The sequence below is a fragment of the Chrysochloris asiatica genome, unplaced genomic scaffold (assembly GCF_000296735.1).
Source record: "Chrysochloris asiatica unplaced genomic scaffold, ChrAsi1.0 scaffold00011, whole genome shotgun sequence".
Lineage (NCBI taxonomy): Eukaryota > Metazoa > Chordata > Mammalia > Afrosoricida > Chrysochloridae > Chrysochloris > Chrysochloris asiatica.
Window position 1 is genome coordinate 17,875,292 of NW_006408529.1, and position 16,358 is coordinate 17,891,649.

Consider the following 16,358-nt stretch of genomic DNA (forward strand, 5'->3'; position numbering starts at 1 on the left):
GGTTCCGACTCGATGGCACCTGACAACAACAACAACAACATGGGCAAAATATTGAATGGTGAAAAAGTATCAAAGTAGATGCAAGGAATACACAAGAGTCACTGTACCAAAAAGAAGTGGTCAACGTTCAACCATTTCAAGAGATAGCATATGATCAAGAGCCAATGATCCTGAAGGAAGAAGTCAAAGGTGCATTTAAGCTACTGGCAAGGAATAAGGCACTGGGAATTGATGGAATTCAAATTGAAATCTTACAAAAAACTGATGCAACACCTGAGGCTGTCACCCATTTATACGAAGAAATTTGGAAGACAACTATCTGGCCAACTGACTGGAAGAGATCCATATTTGTCCCCATTCCAAAGATAGATGACCCAACGGGATGCGGAAATCATTGGATAATACATTGATACATGCAAGGGATATCATTGCTAACCTCAGATGGATTGTGGCTGAAAGCAGAGAACACCAGAACAATGTTTACCTGTGCTTTATTGACTACACAAAGGCTTTCGATTGTGTGTGTCATAACAAGCTATGGACAACATTATGGAGAATGAGTATTCCGAAACACTTAATTGTACTCCTGAGGAACCTGTACATAAACCAAGAGGCAGTTGTTTGAACAGCATATCAAATGATTTAAAATTGTGTGCGCCATGTTTGTATTCTGTCACCATACTTACTCAATCTGTATGCTGAACACACAATCTGAGAAATTGGATTATACAAAGAAGAATTTGGCATCATTAACAACCTGTGATATGCAGATGATACAATCTTACTTGCTGAAAGCGAAGAGGGCTTAAAATACTGACTGATGAAGATCAAAGACTACATACTTTGATCAAAGATCAAAGACTACAACCATACTTCTGTATGGGTTGCATCTCAATGTAATGAAAACAAAAATCCTTACAACTGGACCAATAAACATCATATTGTCAGGAGGGACCAGTCACTGGATAAGGATATCATGTTTGGTAAGGTCAGAGAAAAAGAGGAAGATCGCCAACAAGATGGATTGGCCAAGTGGCAGCATTGGTGGACTCAAGTGTGGCAACAGTAGTGAGGTTGGCCCAGGATCGGGCAGTGTTTCATTCTGCTGTGCATAGGGTCGCTATGGGTTGGTACTGACTTGGTGGCACCTAACAACAACAACAACAAATATAAGTGGAGAAAAGATAGAAGTTGTCAAAGACTTCATTTTGCTTGGATTAACCATCAACACTCATGGAAGTAGCAGTCAAGAAATCAAATGAAGTATTGCATTAGGCAAATCTGCTGCATAATACCTCTTTAAATGTTGAAGAGCAAATATGTCAGCTTGAGGATTAAGATGCACCTGATCCAAACCATGGTATTTTCAATAACCTCATATGCATGTGACAGTTGGATCGTGAATAAGGAAGAGTGTAGAAGAATTGATGCATTTGAGTTACGGTGTTGGAGGAGAATATTGAAAGTACCATGGACTGCCAAGAAAACAAACAGATCTGTGTTGGAATATATAGCCAGAGTGCTACTTGGAAGCCAGGATGGCCACACTTTGTCTCTCATACTTTGGACATATTATCAGAAGGGACCCGTCCCTGGGGAAGGATATTAGGTTTGGTAAAGTGGAAGGTCAGAGAAAAACAGTAAGACCCCCAATGAGATGGATTGGTACCGTGGCAGCAGCAATGGGCTCAGGCGTATCAATGATTGTGAGATTGGCTCAGGACCAGTCAGTGTTTCATTCTGTTGTGCATAGGGTTGGTATATTTGATACTGACTCGATGGTACCTAAGGACAAAAACAGTTGTCAAATTTAGGAGGATTCTACTGGCATCTTTTTGGTGGAGACCAAGAGGCTGCTAAATAGCAAACCATGTATTGAACAGTCTCCACAACAAAGAATTATTCATTCCCAAATGTCAGCACTGCTGAGGTTTGTGATTGTTGTTAAGTGTTGTTGACTTGGTTCCAACTCATAGCATCCCTGTATAGGGTTTCCAAGTGTGTTTGAACTGCCAAACTAGTGTGTTTGAATTGCCAAACTTGTTGTTAACAGTTCAGTGCTTATCCTACAATGTAGCACCAGGACTCTAGTGGTGAGGTTTAAGAAACCCTATTTAATACCATTGGAGTCCTGGTGTGGCACTGTGGGTTAATGCGCTGGATTGCAAAGCCATTTGAACTGCAAGGTCAGTGGTTCAAGCTCACCTGCTGCTCCTTGGAAACCCTATACAGGGTCGCTATGGATCAGAACTGACTCAACAGCACTTCACAACATCATTTAATACCATTAAGCCCAAATTAGAGCATTAGCTCTAAAAGTCTTGATAACAATAATACTTCTTGAAAGTAATGTGAAAACTAAGAAACCAAGAAATTTTAGCTCTGACAACTATTGCTACTGACATTCTGGGACACTGTTTCCAGCCCTCCATTTTAATGCAGTTGAAACCATTCCTCTACAATGACTGGGACTGATTTGGAAGTCAAAAGCACTGCAAAGATTCTCTCAACTGATGGTTGACTGAACCTTAGAATAACTGTGTTGTGACTGCATTGTTGCTGTTAGTTGCCCACATTCAGCTCAGACCCATGGTGACAACTGTGCCTCTATAGAGTTGCTCTAAGATCTTTACTCTACATAGTTAATTTTGTAGCAATTATTTACTTTTGTGTTATTTAAATTATCCTTTCCTCCCCCATAATCTTGTGAAATCCCTTAGCACACTCTTTGAGTTGTCAATTGTATAGCATAGTAAATAGTAACTAGTTATAAAGGAGTGACAAGGAATTAATTATAAATACAGACATCTGATTTAACCACTCTTTTAAATGCAGTTTACCAAGAATGGAGTGCATTTCCAATCTTATAAAGTCAAATTTATGCGTGAAGACATGGAAATTATTTAATCAAATATTATTTTAAATTACTCTATTTTATAAAAACACTTTAAAGAAAAAAATAATAGTGTGCCTTTGTCAATACACCTTAGTTGTTAATGTATTTCAATCTCAGATGTACTCACAGAGCTTGATTGTAATCTTTCTGTGTAAATTTTCCCAAATTTATTAATGTGGAAATTACTCCCAGGTACATGTTGTTGTTGTTGTTATGTTCCCTGGAGTCGGTTCTGACGCATAGCGACCCTGTACAGGGTTTCTGAGGCTGTCAATCTTTACGGGAGCAGAAAGCCTTATCTTTCTGCTGTGGAACAGCTGTAGTTTTGAACTGCTGACCCTGAGGTTCGCAGCCCGATTCGTAACCACCACACTACCGACTTGAAAATCAGGGACAGTTTTAGTCAGAAAGCTTTGTTGTTGTTGTTAAGTGTCGTCGAGTTTGTTCAACTCAAAGAGACCCTGTATGGAGGTGAGTTTATAGCTGTCAGCTACCCATAAATAAACGTTTAAATTTGTGACTATCACATGCCAACTCTTAACTATTTCATTTCTCATTTATAGCAAAATTGGTAAAATATTTCCATTCTATAATTTTCAATTTTCTGTGTGTATGGGCCACTATAAATAATCTACCCACTACTCTTCTCAATATATTCTTTTCCTGTCAATTTTTTTTTTCCTGTATTTCTCACTTTAAGGGTTTAAGATTCAGTTTTATAATTTCTTCAGCCATACCACTTAGAAGTCAGAAATTGCATACAATAGATAAAAATTGTTACCTTTCATCTAGTTTACTTTTTAACTAAGAGTCTAACAAATTTGTGAAATCCCAAACTTTTTTTTTTTTTTTTAATGTTTTTATTGTGGATTGAGTGAAAGTTTACAGGATAGATCATCAATTTTATGTTCAACAAATCATACACCTTGTTTCATTACAAAGATTATAATCCCCTCCATGTGCCATCAGTTAACAATATTTCTCTCTATTCACTTTAGCTCATTTTTTTAAACACTCAAGGATATATAATAATTTACACTACCAAAGGGCACAGTCTGCAAGTCTGCCTCCTGGCTGCCAGCTCTTAGTTCCTCCCTTCTCACGAATCTTGAGTCCTCAGCTGCTCCCTCTCTCCATTACCCCATCTCTACCTCCATCACTGATGTCTTTGCTTCTCTGGATAAGGTCTCGCATTCTGCTTGTGTTTTTCTCCCTTGATAGTCCTAGGGTCCTCTGTTCCTGAAATGTAAGATTGACTATTCCCCCCATTTTTGATATAAAACTTCTAGCTTTACAACTGTGACAGTTATAATTAGTCATGATAACAATTACTCACTATTGAATCATAAGAATTGTGTCCCCATTTCTTTTTACCAGCTCCATCTAGACAAGATGAAAACTATTCATTGGGGACTTTACCTTCCACTGCACAGTCTTAAACTAAACTCCCTCTTGACACCTTGTAAGCCAGTCACTTCATGCCTTTATTGCCCCCTTCATATTAGGTATCCAATGTCTAAGTTGCCCCTCCTTATCTGTGTACAGAGAGGATACCATTGATACTTCCTATGAAGACTCCTTCCCTCTCTGTTGGTATTTAGAGTTACTACCTCCATGAGTATAGGTCAGGTTCATCTAGTTGTAGCAATTTACCCATGTTTCCTTTATCAAAAATAATTTTGTTCTCTCTTTTTTTTTTTATTTTTTTTTTATTTATTCGTCTTCCTCTAGTCAAGTTCTGAATAGCGAGGCTAGGTGAAATAGCTACTATCTTCAACTTTGGATGTTCTTGTGCATCTCCTCTCATTCCATGTCTGCTGGATGCTTCACTCTCAGCTCTAGCCCTCTGTGGCTACATCCTTGTCAAAACAATTTTTTTTTTTTAATTTTAATTACTCTTTTGGTTTTCTGTTAAAAGGATTTTATACATTGCTTTGTACATAAGTTTCAATAAAAGACCACTTAAATAGAATTTAACAAAATATTAAAGCAGGTATAGAAATGGCTTCATCATGCATGGACAAGAAGGCTCCTCATTGTATGACAATGATTTGACATATGGATGTCTATGAGAGGGTTTGTTAGTGCAATTCTGCAATCAGAGAGGAGTAATTGAAAACGTTGAGAAATAAGACAAAGAAAGAAAATCCTTCACTTACTTAAAGAGGTCAATGCTAGTTCTCTATGTGTTGATGGCAGTGGTGAATTTCTGCCAAGTTGGTTCCGACTCATAGCAACTCTGTACAAGGTTTCCAAGGAGTAGCTGTTGAGTTTGAACCACTCACCTCTTGATTAGAAATCCAGTGCTTATCTTAAAGCATCACACCAGGACACCATGGAAGGTTGTACATGTTTATTTCAATCAGAGTTTGATAACTTAGGGGAGTAATAAATGGATAAGCACTGGACTACAAGGTCAGTTTGAACCTCATGCCAGAGGCTCAAACTCACCAGCCACTCCTCAGGAATCCCATACAGGGTTGCTATGAGTCAGAACTGACTTGACAGCACTTAACAACAACGACAATAAACACTTTAAAATCCCTAAATAATGAGAAAGTTGCCAAAAATGGGATTATCTTTAAAACTATCCTGCCCAAATGGATAAGCAGATGATGACCTGCCTCTAGAAGGGAAGCTAACTAAATTAGCTCCATGTGTTTTATTTGTACAGCCTGTCACCAAGACATTTATAAAGGAATTGATATGAAAGGAGTCAATTTTAATGTATCTAAAGTTAGAAGTGTTGAAGAATGCCAAAAAAGCTGTACCAATAACATCCATTGCCATTTTTTCACATATGCTACAGAAACATTTCACAATGCAGCATTCCGGTGAGTAAAATTCACACTGTGTTTTTTGTTGGTGCTCTTAGGATTTCATTGTGTTCTTTATAACCCCTGTCTCTTTTTTTTTTTAATTGAAAACAAAACAAGAATTTTAGACCTAATCATTCTCCTTATTTACTTATTCACTTTTGATGTCATTTTTCCTTAAAAGAGTTAAGTTCCATTTGGTCCACTGATAGGCTATGCTTGTGACTCTAGGGACTTTGAATGGTCAGAGTTCTGTGGGATAGACTCAAGTCTCTCATTCCTACCCACAATGCAGAGGGGAAGGATGTCAATTTGCTTCATACTGCAAACTTGTTTATTCATGATCAGGATCTTTGTTTATTATTATTTCTTTCTGCTGCTCATTCATAATTTTATTGTTAATTATTTGCACTCCAGCACACATCTTGAAGTTTAGGAAGCAAAGTAACTCCTTTTGTTCATATTTAGGAACAACTGCTTGTTAAAGAGTAGTGCAAGAGGAACACCTACCAGTATAAAGATGCTGGATAATGTGATATCCGGATTCTCACTGAAGCCCTGTGCACAATCAGAAATAGGTAATTATAAAGCTATTATTTTACTATGAGATGACAGTAGTCAGAATAAAGATCCCCCACCCACCAGACACACACACTTCCTTTTTTCCTCCTTCCCTTCCATCACCCCCTTCTGGTATATCCCAAAGGTGTCCAGGAACCTGTGGGTAGTTTCCTTACATGACACAGGGGCTTTGCAAGTTACTGATTTGAGAAGGGAAGGATCATTTTGGTTTATCTAGGTGTGACCTATGTCCTCATAAGATAAAGAAGGCAGCACAATTGTAGGAGTTCCAGAAAGAGATCTGAATGTGTTACACTGTAGACTAAGTAGCATGAGCCAAGGAGTGCGCATAGCGGCTTGAAGCTGGAGCTAGAAGTCTCTCTTGGAATCTCCACAAGGAAAGGAGCCTCCTTAACTGTAGTTCAGTAAATCCCATTCTGGAGTCCTGGTGTGGCCATGTGGGTTAATGCGCCAGACTGTAAGGTCAGTGGTTCAAGCTCACCAGCTGCTCCTCAGAACTCCTATACAGGGTCTCTATGGGTAGGCACAGACTCTATGGCACTTCACAACAACAACAACAACAACAAATCCCATTCTGACCTTTAGAATTGTGAAACACTGGATTTGCTTTTTAAGTCACTAAGTTTGTAGGCGTTCTGGTAGCGTAGTGGTTGCGAGTCGGGCTGCCAACAGCAAGGTCAACAGTTCGAAACTACCAGCGGTTCCATGGAAGAAAGATGAGGCATTCTGCTCCCAAAAAGATTTACAGCCTCGGAAACCCTGTGCAGGGTCACTATGAGATTCCACAGTACTTAACAACAACAAGTTTGTAGGAGCTTTGGTAGCGTAGTGGTTACCAATCAGACTGCTAACCTCAAGGTAGGCAGTTTGAAACTGCCAGCTGTTCTGTGGGAGAAAGATGAGGCTTTCTGCTCCCATAAAGATTTACAGCCTTGGAAACCCTGTGCAGGGTCACTATGAGTAGGAACGGACTCCAAGATATTTAACAACAACAACTTTGTAGTAATTTATTATAGCAGCAAGAAATGACTGTTTTACAGGAAACTATATATATATATATATATATATTTTATTTTTTTCCCTTGATGAAGTCGATATCTAAAAAAATGAGTCTATCATAGTGAATCAATAAAACCCTGTCATTTCAGATATACAGGTAATTATCCAGAAAGTTGCCATGACATTCCATTTCATCTAGTGTAGTAAGGTGTTCTTGCAAGGTGTTATTGAAATTAAACGTAATTCTATACAATAAAAGTCTGTACTCAGTGCCAAGTCTTGTATTGACTTTTGGGCTAGGTTTATTCTATGGAAGATTGGAAGTTGTCAACAATACATCTCTTTTCTCTCTGTTGCTTCCCTTCTGTATATTCATCTGTATATTACAATCTGTACTTTCCTTTCACAGTGCATGCCATATTTATTGGTTCAAATTTATTGCTTATTTTTTAAAATATTTGTTACTTTTTTTTCCCCTGTGAGGCTTCTTAAAGATATAAACAACTGGATTTAGTATTCTTTATCCAAAGACATTCTGTTCATTACATACTAGTGTTGCTGAAGGTGTTTTTTGCACTCTCCCAGTGACCTGGCATCATCATGCACCTACCTCAGGTCATTCTGGGGTCTATGGTTTGAAAGAGTACCCCCTATGGCGAATGTGTGTGCTCCATCAACAATTATCCTGCTGTGCTTAGTTTGCTTATAAAATTTCAAATGATTCACAATTTAGAAACCTTTACAGAGAGATAAAAGTCCGGGGCATTTGAGACAATGTTGTGCAATGCTAAGGGTACAGCTTTTTACTGCTATCACTTTCGACATTCATCAAAGAGCACCTAGTAGCCAGCTATATTCCATGCCTCTAGGAAATCCTGGAGTCCTAAAATCTGGGTATGGTGCTTTGGTGTAAACGTTGAACTGCAAGGTTGGCTTGCAATGCAAGGTTGGTGGTTCAAAATCACCAGTTGCTCCTCAGAAACCCTGTACAGGGTTGCTAAGAGTCAGAACTGACTCAATGACACTAAACAGCAATAGTCCTGGTGTGGCACTTTAGGATAGACATTGGACTGCAAGGTTGGTTTGCACTGCAAGGTTGGTGGTTCAAGTTCATCAGTGGCTCCTCTAAAACCCTATATATGGTAGCTATGAGTCAGAATTAACTCATTGGCACCTCAAAACAAAAAATAGTTAGACTGACTCTGGGCTATCATCTCACTTGAAATTCACAAGTGAAAAGTGATTTGTAGCCATTATCAGAAGTTTGTTCTTAGTTTCACCAAGAACTTTCCTAATTTTACACACAAGACAACCAACTTGAGGGCACTTAACAACAACAACTTGCAATATTGAAGGATTCTATGGGCAAAATATTGAATGATGCAGAAAACATCAAAAGAAGATGGAAGGAATACACAGTCATTGTACTATAAATAGATTGTTGATGCTCAAACATTTGAAGAGATAGCATATGATCGAGAGCCAGAAGTACTGAAGGAAGGATTCCAAGGGGCCTTGAAGGCTTTGGCAAAGAATATGTCTCCAAATGGATAGAATACAAATTGAGTTCTTTCAACAAACTGAAACAACACTGGAGGCAATCATTCGTCTATGTTAACAAATTTGGAAGACAACTACCTGGCCATCCAACTGGAAGAGATCCATATTTGTGCTCATTCTAAAGAGAGGTGACCCAACAGAATGCAGAAATCATGGGACAATACCATTAATATCCCATACAAGTAAAATTTTGCTAAAGATAATTCACAAACAGCTGCAACCATGCCTTGACCAAGAAATTCCAGAGGTTCAAGCAGATTCAGAAGAGGATGTGAAATGACGGATATCATTACTGAAGTCAGATGGCTCTTGGCTGAAAGCAGAGAATACCAGAAAGATGTTTACTTGTGCTTTATTGACTACGCAAAGGCTTTCAATTGTGTGGATCATGAAAAGCTATGGATAACATTACAAAGAATGAGTATTCTGGAACACTTAATTGTGCTCTTGAGGAACCTGTACATAGACCAAAAGACAGTTGTTCGAACAGAACAAGGGAACAATGAATGGTTTAAAATTAGGAAAGATGTGTGCCAAGGTTGTAATATTTCATCATATTTATTCAATCTGTATGCTAAGAAAATAATCCGAGAAGCTGTATTATCTGAAGAAAAACATGGCATCAGGATTGGAGGAAGACTCATTAACAACCTGCAATATACAGCAGATACAACCTTGCTTGCTGAAAGTGAAGAGGATTTAAAACACTTCCTGTTGAAAAACAAAGACCACAGCCTTTTTTTAGAGTTTGTACCTCAAGATAAAGAAAGAAAATTTCCTCACCATTGGAACAATAAATAGCATCCATATAAATGGAGAAAAGATTGAAGTTGTCAAAGATTTCATTTTGCTTCAACCATCATCACTCACAGAAGCAGCAGTCAAGATATCACATGATGTATTGCAGTGGGCAAATCTGCTACAAAAGACCTCTTTAAAGAGTTCAAGATCAAAGATGTAACTTTGAGGACCTGGGTGTGTCGGACTCAAGCCATGGCATTTTCACCAACGTCATATATATGCATGTGAAAGTTGAACAATAAATAAGAAAGATCATAGAAGAGTTTGTGCATTTAAGCTATGGTGTTGGAGGAGAATATTCAAAGTACTATGGACTGCCAAAAGAACAAACCTATATGTGTTAGAAGTACAGCTAGAAGACTCCCTGGAATTCATGATGTCCAGACTCTGTTTCTTATACTTCACACATATTGTCAGGAGGGACCAGTCCATGGGAAAGTATATCATGTTGGTTAAAATTGAGGGTCAGAGAAAAAGAGGAAGACCCCCAATGAGATGGATTGACAAAGTGGCAGCAACAAAGGGCTCAAATGTACCAACGATTGTGAGGTTGGTATAGGACAAGGCAGTGATTCGTTCTGTTGTGCATAGGATTTGTTATGAGTTTGTAGTGACTTGGTGGCACCTAATAATAATAAATATGTATATAGTAGAGCATAGGTGTATAAAAGTCTACTCAACTTTCTTAATTCATTTATCTTTCTGATCTAAAAGTAAATAATCTCAATTAAGTGATCTTTGTTTTTCCCTCTTCTACCTCAGTTTTGGTGATTAGCCACTCAAGTGAAATATTCACTAAGTTATCATTGTTCTTTATCTAGAATTGTCAGTGTGTTCTTTTAAAGTAACTTATGAATTTTTATTAATCTTGTATTAATTTATATACAATCGTATTAAACCAATATACAATTTTATCAATTAATATTTTATTAATAAACATTCTCTATTTGTTACAGCATTGTGTTAATAAATTTCCTTTAGTTCTTTAAACAGCTTTAAAATAACTGATTTACCCACCGGGAGAATATGCAATAACAGTTGTTACATGGAGGGGATTGTAATAACAGATGAAACAAAGCATATGCTTTGTAGAATGTAAAACTGGTGATCTTGTCTGTAAACCTTCACTCAGTTCACAAAAAAGTAAAACTAAAACAAAACAAAACAAAAAAACACTTTTTAATATTTTGTCTAGTAAATCTAATATCTATGCTTCTTTAGGAAAAGTTGATATTGACTGCTTATTTTATCCTTTGTATGGGACATAGGTACTTGTTTCTTTGTATGTCTTGCATTATTTTTTATTAAAAATTGTTGTTGCTGTTGTTAAGTGCCATCGAGTCGATTCAGACCCATAACAACCCTGTATAGGGTTTCCAAGGAGCAGCTGGTGAACTTGAACCACCGACCTTGCAGTTCAAACGACTTTGCAGTCTGACGCATTAACCCACAGTGCTATACCAGGACTCCATATTTAAAGCTTTTACTCAAAGGATTTAATGGAATAGACTCCCCAAATAATAAAGAAACCCTTGTGGCTCAGGAGTTAATCAGATAGCTGCTAACCAAAAAGTTGTTATTTAAACCCACAGACATTCTCTGTGAGAGAAAGCTGTGGTACCATAAAGATTTATAGCCTTGGAAGTCCTATGACCCATACATATGTTTGCTATGAGTAGGAATTGACTCAGTGGCAATGGCTTCTTTGGGTTAACTAAGACAACATGGCAACTTTGGAAATCTCCTTCCCCAGATTTTTGCTTTTGTTGTTGTTTCTATTTGTTTAGTGACATTTTAAAACTAATTCTCTTAAGTATTTATTCCTTGTTCCATGTGCCATGAAGTCTCTGTTCAACTAGCATAATCTCTGCTCTACTAACAACTCTGCTATAGATTTCCTTAGATGGTTACAGCAATAAATACCTCAATCTTTGAAAAGCATTGAGGTGGACCTTTCAAATTTAGGCAGCCATTTATATCTCTGCATTGGCTTTAAGCTCATCCAGATGTGCATGGTTAGGGCCTTCTCAGTTCACTTTTAGGCATACAAACATCCCTGGGCATACCTGTAGTTTTCCAGATTCCCTGGAATATCATAGAGCTTTTCAAAATTGCTTGGTTGGTGGTTATATGCCGTGGAGTTGGTTCCGACTCATAACGACCCTGTACAGGGTTTCTGAGGCTGTAAATCTTTACGGGAGCAGAAAGCCTCATCTTTCTCCCACGGAACGGCTGACAGTTTTGAACTGCTGACCTTGTGGTTCACAGCCCTATTCGTAACCACTACACTACCAGAGTATCAAATTTGCTTATGAACATCTTATTCCCTTTCAAGTTGTTTGTCACCTGTCTGCCCCAGAAGTTATTGCTGTCTCAATCAATTGCAATGCTAAACAATTGCCATTCATTTTGCACCTCTCCTCCCTCCCCTACTTCATATGTTCCTGAACATAGTCCGTTAGCATTGTACACGTTTAGAGTAGGGTTAAATAAAGACAAGTGTTGCAAGTGAAATTTTCTAAAAATCAGCTAGACAGAATAAATAATGACAGTTATCTTTGAATGAAGCTTAGTAATAGTCCAAGCCTTGTTATCCTCCAATATCTACATAAGTGTTGGATTTTACCATCATGTAAGGAATTGTTGATTTTCGAGGATACTTTTGAATTGGAAAGATAAGGAAGATAATAGGCAAGTTAAAGCACTGCACATCATGCTGTTCTTACTGAGTCTTAGCTGCTTTTTATTGAGTAAATACCCCTCAGATTTTTTAAGCCTTTGGTTAAATTCCAGATTTCTGAAAAAGATGATTTTTAATACATCTTCCCAGTGTTCTCATTGCTTTTGTGAAGGGAAGAAACACACAACAAAAACAAAACTAAAAACTCACACAAAAAACGTAGCTAGCTTTTAGAAAGACAAAATCTTCAGAACAAAGAGGCACCTGCTCTTTTGTCCCCTGCACTGGCCAGACCTTTTGTGTGTAGAAATGAAAAAATTATAGGACGGCAAAAATCAGAGGGTGGCAATCAACATAGAAGCATAAAGAAAGAGGCTAAAGATTTTTAACCGGTAAAAGAGTTTGGATAGCTGACTTAATTTTTTTTTTTTTTTTTTTTTTTTAAGGGCAGTCATTGTAAAAAGGAGTAGATAAATCTACACAATTATAGGGTAGATTTAGGTAGATGCAATTGCAAAGAAAAAAGGGAAATAAAAACCCTAACTTATAGGGTCCCTGAAGAGAACTAGAAGACATGATCACAATGAAATTTGAGCAAAAGCATTTTCAGAAATTCCCCTGAGAGGATGCAATTGTAGGTTGACATTAGCCCCATTTCAAGATTCTATGATTAAAATAATAATAATAATTAGTTGACATCCAATTTCCTTGAAGTCAATATGAAGGTACTATGAAGGTGCTCCACAGCTCATCTGACAGTTGTCACTGTGGTAGCTGTGTGTTGCTGTAAAGCCTTGTCACTGGTATTTTTAATACCAGCAGAGTCACCATGGTGGACAGGTTTCAGCAGAGCTTTCAGATGAAGATATATTAGGAAGCAGAGACAGACCACTTCTGAAAAGGTTGTGAATAGCAGTATAACATTGTCAGATACAGTGCCGGAAGATGAGCCCTTCAAGTTGGAAGGCACTCAAAATACTACTGTGGAAGAACTGCCTCCTCAAATTGCAGTTGACCTTAATAATGTTGATCTAGTTAAGCTTTTGGGGCCTTCATTTGCTGATGGGGCACAACTTAAAATGAGAAAAAACAGCTGCAAACATCCTTTAATAAATGGAACGTGAAATGTAAAAAGTATGAATCTAGGAAAATTGGAAGTTGTCAAAATGAAATGATCTCATAAAGATCAATATCTTGGTGTGCTGAAATGTACTGGTATTGGCCATTTTGAATCTGATAATCATATGGTTTAGTATGCTGAGAATATTAATTGAAAAGGACTAGTTCTACTTTTATCATCATAAAGAACATTTCAAGATCCATCTTGAAGTACAACACTATCTGTGATAGGATAATATCCATGTGCATACAAGGAAGATCAGTTAACACCACCAACCAATAAAGCCAAATGATGAAATTGAAGAATTCTACCAACTTCTTCAGTCTGAAATTGATCACACATGCAATCAAGATGTATTTATAATTCCTGGGAATTGGAGTACAAAATCTGGAAACATAAAGGAAGGATTCATAGTTGGAAAATATGGCCTTGGTCATAGAATTTATGCCAGAAATCACATGATAGACTTTTACAAGGTCAATGACTTATTCCTTGCAAATACCTTAAAAAAAAATTTTTTTTTTTAAATAACGTGAAAGGTGACTGTATGGCACTTAACAACAACTAAAGGCACTGACTATACACCTAGACCTCATCACATTGAATACATAGGAATCAAATTGACTACATCTCTTAGAAGAGTGATGGAGAAGCTTAGTATTATCAGCCAAAACAAGGTCAGGGCCAGCTGTGGAACAGATTATCAATTGGTTATATGCAAGTTCAGGTTGAAGCTATAGAAAATTAAAACAAGTCCACCAGAGCCAAAATATGACCTTGATTATACTCCACCTGACCTGACCCAAACCATAATATTTTCAATTACCTCACCTGGTGTTGGAGGAGAATATTGAAATTGCCATGGGCTGCCAAAAGAACCAACAAATCTGTATTGGAATAAGTCCAGCTGGAGTGCTCCTTGGAGGCTAGGATGGAAACTTCGTCTCTCATACTTCGGACATATTGTCAAGAGGAACTAGTCGCTGAAAAATGATATCATGTTTGGTAAGGTTGAGTGTCAGAGAAAAAGAGGAAGACTCCCAACACGATGGATTGGCCAAGTGGCAACATCAATGGGCTCAAGCGTGGTAACAACAGTGAGGTTGGCCCAGGATTGGGCAGTGTTTTTTTCTGTTGTGCATAGGGTCACTATTAGTTGGTACTGACTTGATAACACCTAACAACAACAACAACACGTGCATGTGAATGTTGGACAATGAATAAGGAAGACCTTAGAAGAATCAGTGCATTTGAATTAGGGTAATGGAGAAGAATATTAAAAGTTCCATGGAAAGGCAGAATAACAAACAGGCCTGTCTTGGAAGAAATGCAACCAGAATACTTTTTCAAAGTCAGGTTGGCGAGCTCTTGTACCTGATATTTCAGAATTATCATCAGGAAGTATTGGTCTCTGGAGGACATCATACTTAGTAAAGTGGAAGGTCAACAAAAAGAGGCAGACATTCAATGATTGACAGAGTAGCATCAACAATGGGCTCAAAAGTGACAACTGTGAGAATGACACAGGACCTGGCAGTTTTTCTTTCTGTCCTGCATAGGGTAACTATGAGTCAGAACCAATTCATCAGCAAGTGTCTTATCTTATCTGAGTTTAGAGATCATCTCAGACCAGATTTGGTACATTAGACATTAATATCCAATGACCAGACAGAACATCATATATGAAGAAAAATAAGAAAGCAAAACCAAGGTGAATGACAGAAGAGACTCTAAGACTTGTTCTTGAGCATAGAGAAGCAAAAGCAACTGAGAAGAAATGATGAAGTAAAAGAGCTGTATATACAATTACAAAAGGCAGCTCAAGAAGACAAATATAGTGAAGTGTGCAAAAAGCTGGTTTAGAGAGGCAAGGCAATCTTGAGCTTTTGCAAGTGGTTGCCTATGCAGCAGCCTGAAGGTACAGGGTGTGACTGCGGAAGGGAGATAATGGAATATAGTCCGCCCTTTTTCCCCTATACCTTTTAGGTAGCTGGGGTGTGGCAGTCCCACCAACATCTGTGCATTGGCCAGTGGCACTCCCTCCTGTAGCACTTTGACTGAATTGGGCACCAGGTCCAATTTGCTACACAAATAAAGAAGAGAGAAATGTATTCAGACTTCCAGTCTCTATTACATTCACCAGAGACTGGTGGGACGTGCCTGAGAACACACCATCGTACAATCATCAGTTAAATGTAAATACAATGTCTCAGAGAACACAGACAATTTCATCTTACATGAAGAGATAAGACAGAGTGCCTCAAACAAGTCACCAACATACAGAGTCAGAAAATGTAATACCAGAAACTGTATCAGAACCACTTGATAAGGAATTTAAAATAATACTATTTAAGTACCTTCAACAAATTGAGAAAAAGATGGATGAAAGTAAGTAGGTATCCAGGAAACACTACAAGAACATAATATATGAAAATTTTGAAACCATAAAAATCAGCAATTAGGAAGTCAGAAAATTAATACTTGGTTGGTTGGTTGGTTTTGTGCCGTGGAGTCGGTTCCGACTCATAGCGACCCTATACATGGTTTCTGGGGCTGCAAATCTTTACGGGAGAAGAAATTCTCATCTTTCTCCAGCGGAACAGCTGGTAGTTTCAAACTGCTGGCCTTGCGGTTCACAGCCCTATTTGTAACTACTACGCTACCAGAGCTAAGACTTCCGAAATAGACAATACATTGAAAAGACAAAGAATCTGAATTGAATCAATGGAAGGTCGATTCAGTGAGTTTAAAGTCAAATCTCTCAATACTCATCTTTCAGAGGAACAATCAGAAAAAATAATGAAAAAAATCGAAGGAAAGCTTAAAATTTATGTGGGACACTCTCAAAAGGAATATCTTCATTTGATTGGAATTCCAGAACAGGAACAAACAACAATTAAAAAA

The 16,358-nt window shown here is 37.8% G+C and overlaps 1 protein-coding gene across 1 annotated transcript in view; it reads left to right on the forward strand.

The window, feature by feature from the left end:
* KLKB1 (kallikrein B, plasma (Fletcher factor) 1) overlaps nt 1-16,358 on the forward strand; it is a 34,964-nt gene that overhangs the window by 9,353 nt on the left and 9,253 nt on the right. The window contains exons 4-5 of the mRNA XM_006834509.1: nt 5,571-5,730; nt 6,181-6,290. Coding sequence (XP_006834572.1) covers nt 5,571-5,730; nt 6,181-6,290 — 270 coding nt within the window. The remainder of the gene's footprint in view (nt 1-5,570; nt 5,731-6,180; nt 6,291-16,358) is intronic.